General features: G+C 40.2%; 1 protein-coding gene across 2 annotated transcripts; it reads left to right on the top strand.

Annotated features, from left to right (window-relative positions):
• The first annotated feature begins 835 nt into the window (after window positions 1-835).
• LOC119735127 lies at window positions 836-2236 on the top strand. 2 transcript variants are annotated; one of them, XM_038208827.1, is made up of 2 exons: window positions 836-1118; window positions 1598-2236. In XM_038208827.1, the coding sequence occupies exons 1-2, from the start codon at window positions 1049-1051 to the stop codon at window positions 1891-1893; spliced, it is 366 nt and encodes a 121-aa protein (XP_038064755.1). In that variant the 5' UTR covers window positions 836-1048; the 3' UTR covers window positions 1894-2236. The 2 variants fall into 2 exon arrangements, with proteins under 2 accessions (XP_038064755.1, XP_038064754.1); XM_038208826.1 differs by having other exon boundaries at window positions 836-1376.
• The last annotated feature ends 3428 nt before the right edge of the window (window positions 2237-5664 follow it).

Raw genomic sequence — 5664 nt, 5'->3', positions numbered from 1 at the left:
TACATACACAGTCATTTTGATGATCGCGAGCAAAATCTTTGGACATCGAATTATCCCGTTTTAAAGAGCGTATTTTCATGCCACTTTGGGAGTGTGTTTCCCTTATAATGATCCAACTATGTGCTAAAAATCGTTCTGATTTGTTTAGTATTTTTCGATCAAAATTTGACAAATAAGCTTGTGTACGTCCATTTTTCAAAGCTGTGTTATGGCTGTGTGGCAGCGCGGTACGACATGGTCGCCACACCCCGTAGGGATCGACACAGCGAGCGGATAGACAGTTGTAGACAGGTTTGCTGAACAAAATAAAACCAACTATCTTTAATTAAAGCAACTCAAGCAATTTGACGACGGATTCGGATACAGCTTCGTGGGCCCGACGGCACGTTGAGGGACACAGACACCGCATGCCAACTCGCATTATGCGAAGCTCATGGCAAATTAACAAAGGACACAAATCTGAATTAACAAAGGACACTAATCTGTCTTTTCAACAGTGTTGTAGGTCTCGAGACCGGTCTCGGTCTCGAGACCGGTCTCGAGACCACTTTTTGCTGGTCTCGGTCTCGGTCTCGGTCTCGGTACCCTGTGGTCTCGGTCTCGGTCTCGGTCTCGGACCACGGCGGTCTCGATATTTTGCTGGTCTCGACATCGAGACCCGCAAATATTTCCCATTGTGTACAATATATTCATTGCACAAATTTATTCGATTAACCGTATTCGTTCGAGATCATTTATCACGATAAACAGATAGCAAATAGTTTTAGAAAACTTGCAGTACGTGGAGACAACCTCGCTTTTGGTTGTGTGAGCTTGCACGCAGCGATCATGTGTGTGCTTGTGCCATCGGCTTCATGCGCGCATCATGAGTTCAATAAAAATTGGGAGCGAGTTCCTAGCTACGACCAAAACACGAACTACTCGTTGTGAATGGTAAACAGGTGCATGGCGCATGGTGCAAACAGGAGCATTCACTACAGTACGAGTTCGCTAGAGTAGCACGATAAAATAAAGTTTTCGCTGTTTTTTTTTTTACAATTTACGCAAGATGTCCAGTAATTCTGCTGTGATAAGATTTGGTTTTAAGGACCATAAAGAGATCATGGACGCCAAAGCAGGTAACAACAAACATTCTGCAGTTTGCATTTTCTGCTCAACCACAAATCGAGTTCAGCATTCACTAGGCATTTAAGTCGTGCCCATAAAGCCAAGTAAGTAACACAAATTAACATTATTTAAATTTTCATTATTATGATTAAGAACACCCCCAATAACAATGCATGACCATGACCAGTGGGTAGACATTGATGTCGTCATTGACACAGATGCATATTCCCTCAGACACACCAGGGAGGAGTTGAAAGAAATGTTGCAAGGTAATTTAAAGTTAAACTAATTTTAACTTGTATGGATTTTGTATTGGCTGTTGAAAATTTAAGTTTGCAATTTCGAGGTTGCTGCACAAAAGAGGTAGTTGCCTGTCTTGTGGCTTTAAAATGCTTCTACAAATGCGTCAGTCTGTCTGCACCATGGGAAACCAAAACTAATATAACTATTACCCTGAATGAATCTTTTAAATTTTAATGTTTTGTATTAGATTTGGTCATCACTGAGGCTGATGCTAACTCTCTTTCTGAAGATGTCACCCCCCATACCCATGGTATTTCAACATCAAGTGAAGAGGAAGAGGAAGTTCCTGCGAAAGTTCCACGCCTCCTCGCCAAATATAGCCGACACAGACACAGAAGTGGGGGGCCTTCACAAGAGGACACAACTAGGCGGCAACTTGTGAAGTATCTTCAGGTGGTCAGCGAATCTCAATCTATCCTGAGTGCTACAGTTTTGGCAGGACATGGCCAAAAAGCTTCCAACCCTGTACAAGCTGGCATGTAAAGTTCTCTCAGTGCCAGCATCATCTGCCCCTGTGGAGAGAATCTTCAGCAGGGGAGGGATCATCATGCGCCCACATCGTGCACGTTTGTCAGCAGAGATGCTGTCCATGTTGATGTTTCTGAAGTGCAATGAAGATATTCTGTGAAAGGGACCTGTACCTATACAAAAAAAAAACTTTTCTGGCACATTCCAGAATCCGACAGAACAAATGGTTGTTAATAACTATTGTATTATCAAGTACAGTATTATTGTGAAACAAGTACACAAAGGATTTAACAGTAATTATCTAACAGCACAAGACATACTCAGTTTGTTTTACATCAATAAAAGACTTTCATTTCAATTACTATGAGTCTAATTTTATTACATGTATGTAATTTACACATGTGGTCTCGATGTCTCGGTCTCGGTCTCGGACCTTCAGGTCTCGGTCTCGGTCTCGGACCTCCAGGTCTCGGTCTCGGTCTCGGTCTCGGTCTCGGACCTCAAGGTCTCGGTCTCGGTCTCGGTCTCGGACTTCCAGGTCTCGACTACAACACTGCTTTTCAACGTTATGTGCGGGGCTGCATACCCGCGGGTAATAGTAGTTCATGTTACTTTTGCGGTCCCTGACCCACATAACTGTCATTTGTCTTGTCATGTATTCGGATTTTCGTCCCAGGTCCCCGCTACCGTCTTACTGTACTTGTTGGTTGTTGTTTTATGCACGTTTTACTCAATTTTGTTTTGTTTTGTTTTTGTGATGGTCGAATAAATAATAATAATAACAACAAATGTGGGCCGGCATGTTGCGCCATAACAGCTGTAACAAAATGGCGTTTGCAACATCTGTCAATCTTTTTTCAAGACTCAAAAATAGTAATAAGGACACTATCCATATTATTACGAGTTATTAATAAATAAACGTCAAACTCTTTGGCAGGCTTCCATTGGTCGATACCGAGCCCAACGCGAAGTCACTCCGAGTCACACTAATAAATATGCTAATATCGCGCACGTCACCGTTACGGCAAACATATCGGCTGTGGTGTGTTAAACGTGCCGTAGACCACATGTAATTTTTTGCTCGGCAAAAAAATCCGAGTCGAAATTTACCTCGGTGACAGTACAAGGTCTACTAGCACAAGCGTTTGGAACACCAGATTAAGGTGAAATTCGGAATATACGTAGATAATATTAGTGTTCAACTACTCATGAAATAACAATTTTTAAGGATTCATAGAAATTGAGATAACAGATACGTATATAGATTTGGGGACCTTTTCGATAAATGTCCGCATAAATGTTCGTCATCTAATTGGTTGTGTGACCGTGCAATGGAACTTCTCTTTATCGTGACAGAGAATTTCTATTTGCATTTTTGTGAGCGTTGGGGGCGACAGATAATACATCACTAGCAATTCCGGCGTCTCCACAGCTTGGTGGTCTGATTGCTAGATCGGCACAAAAACAGCCGGAAAATACCCCCCAAAGTGTGGAAATTCATCAAGTAGCGGAGGGAGGACGTTTTAGAAGTTGGCCTATGACAGTGTTCATTGCCCTTAGAGATCGGGTGACGCAATGTAAAAGCTTTAGTCCCTTTTATTACGGGAGCTTCGTCATCTGGCGATGAGGGTCACACTCGAACCCTAAACATTACATTCTCCACAGAGACCTCGCTTTTTCCTCTGCCTGTGTGGTCGAGTAGGGATCTCGCGGCTGACTTAGGTCGTACGAAGACCTGTGCAGTGTCAAGTATTTTTGCAAGGACTTGCTTTTAATCACATCATCAGCAAGACAGTACGGGAAGGAGATTCTTCCTCATTATCATTCCGAATTTAGACAGCGAGGAGATAGACCCGGTCAGGGCTGTGGACAAGATGGTGGATTTTGCTCGCATAATAATCCAAGTTTATTATGTCTTTATTGTATTTTAGTGAACCAGTTCAACACAACAGTTCATCAGTTCAGTTGTGCGACAAGTTGATATAATGAATAACACAGTTAATGAATATTGAAGATTCCGACGTAGGTTTCTAGGTCTAAGGTGCCAAGGTATTAGAATGTGGAGAATACAGAGAAACTAGGAGGGTAGTCAAAACTTAGCACACTCAAACAAGACAAGCAAATGAAGCAAACAACAAACATAAACAATAACGAAAGAGTACCCGACGATTAGAGGTGGGGTGAGATACGGGAGGAGTCAGGGTGATTTTTTTTTTTGGGGGGGGGGCGGGTAGCCCAGTGCCCATCAGGTGTTTTGAGGGAAGAATCGTTTCCACCCAAATCTCATGAATGTAGAAGACGGAGCCCGAGAAGAACACGTTGATGCGAGTAGTTTACTATCTGGCGGGACGGGGCCTGGCCCTGGGATGGGAAGAATAATCAGGCAGATAAAATTTGATTAAAAGAATCTAGGAAGTCTGTGTTAATCTAGGGGGTTAAAATTGAGGAGAGAATTACTGTTTGAAGCAATTTACACGATTTTTAGGAAATACTTCACTATTCTGAGAATATTATATTATTTTTCATTTGAAAACAATATGGGGTTAACAACTAAAGATGCATATTTCTTTCAAGTTTAAATTCTCATTAGAAAACGTGGGTTTACTAACTAACATGCGCTTTCTTTTTTTTTAAATGACCTCAAATTCATTTATTCGCTCGATATTCGAGATACATCCTTTCAACATGAAAACAGCACCCATTGCGATTGGTGAAAATCCGTGGTTAAAGTGAACTGTTCCCAAATCCCTTGAAAAATAAAAACATTGAATATTATTTGACACCGCCTTCTGCAAGTCCATCATTCATCAGTTCATTTCACTGTGAAAATAAGGAAATACATGAAGCAACAAAACTAAACAAACGAATAAAAAGAACTAAACATACCATTGGAAGCTGCGTAAAGAACCAGCAGAAAAGTCAACAGTTTCCCATCTGCAAGAACAGGAACCACAAAACTGTAAACCACACTAACGATATATTTTTTTTCGGTGAGGAAATGTTAAAACAATTTACATTTTCCTTAAATTCATACACTGATGTCCATCAGAAATCACGTTTTTTTCAGCGTATTGGGACATTGAAGACAAATATTATTTACTTTCTTGATTACCTAATTGTTGTTTGCCTTTGCATTTTACGATACCGGTAAACCCCCCCCCCCCCCAAAGAAAAATATTTTCTGCATCTTCCACGTTTTCCATTTTCTTGAAGTGTTTAAGTTTCAACATTCTGAACATTATTTTTATTTTAAATGCTGTGCTAGACAATTCCTTGTCATCTTGAACAATGTCAACATTTTTGAGAGAGGAAATGTTTTGCCCTGTTTTATGAAATGTTGCAATTCCTTTTCAAAATAATTTAAAAACGAACTGCATAATCGCTAAAAGACTTCAACTGACGATAGCTGAAACACATGGCCAAGCACACTTACATTGTGAAGATAAATAAATAGAATTGAAAGAGTAATAACGCAATTAAGATGGAATATACAACTTAAAACAAAATCGGCTTTTACTTAATGTTTATGAAAAAGAAAAACACCAGAACTTTATTTATTCTCGCCAATTTTCTCTAAGAAAATGGGCTCTTTTCCCAAGCAGCACTCGGATATTAAAAAAAAATCCTATAATACGGAGTGCTGAGTAAAATAAGTAAATGATCAAATTATCAAAAAGCAACAAATTAAATGAAGAAAAACAAACCTGAAAACACACAAAAATTCCATTGAAAAATAGGGCCTACTTTAGTCAAACTGTAGTGAAACAAACCAAGGGCGGATACGGG

The sequence above is a fragment of the Patiria miniata genome, unplaced genomic scaffold (genome assembly GCF_015706575.1).
Source record: "Patiria miniata isolate m_02_andy unplaced genomic scaffold, ASM1570657v1 HiC_scaffold_29, whole genome shotgun sequence".
In the NCBI taxonomy this organism is placed as follows: domain Eukaryota; kingdom Metazoa; phylum Echinodermata; class Asteroidea; order Valvatida; family Asterinidae; genus Patiria; species Patiria miniata.
The sequence above is the reverse complement of the archived record's forward strand: the minus strand, read 5'-3'. Positions and strand labels throughout refer to the sequence as shown.

Excerpts from the sequence above, each read along its gene's own strand:
- LOC119735127 (XM_038208826.1), top strand. The coding sequence starts at position 1,277 with ATGCATGACCATGACCAGTGGGTAGACATTGATGTCGTCATTGACACA. Across the intron at positions 1,377-1,597 it reads GTTGAAAGAAATGTTGCAAG|ATTTGGTCATCACTGAGGCT; the intron begins GTAATTTAAAGT and ends GTTTTGTATTAG.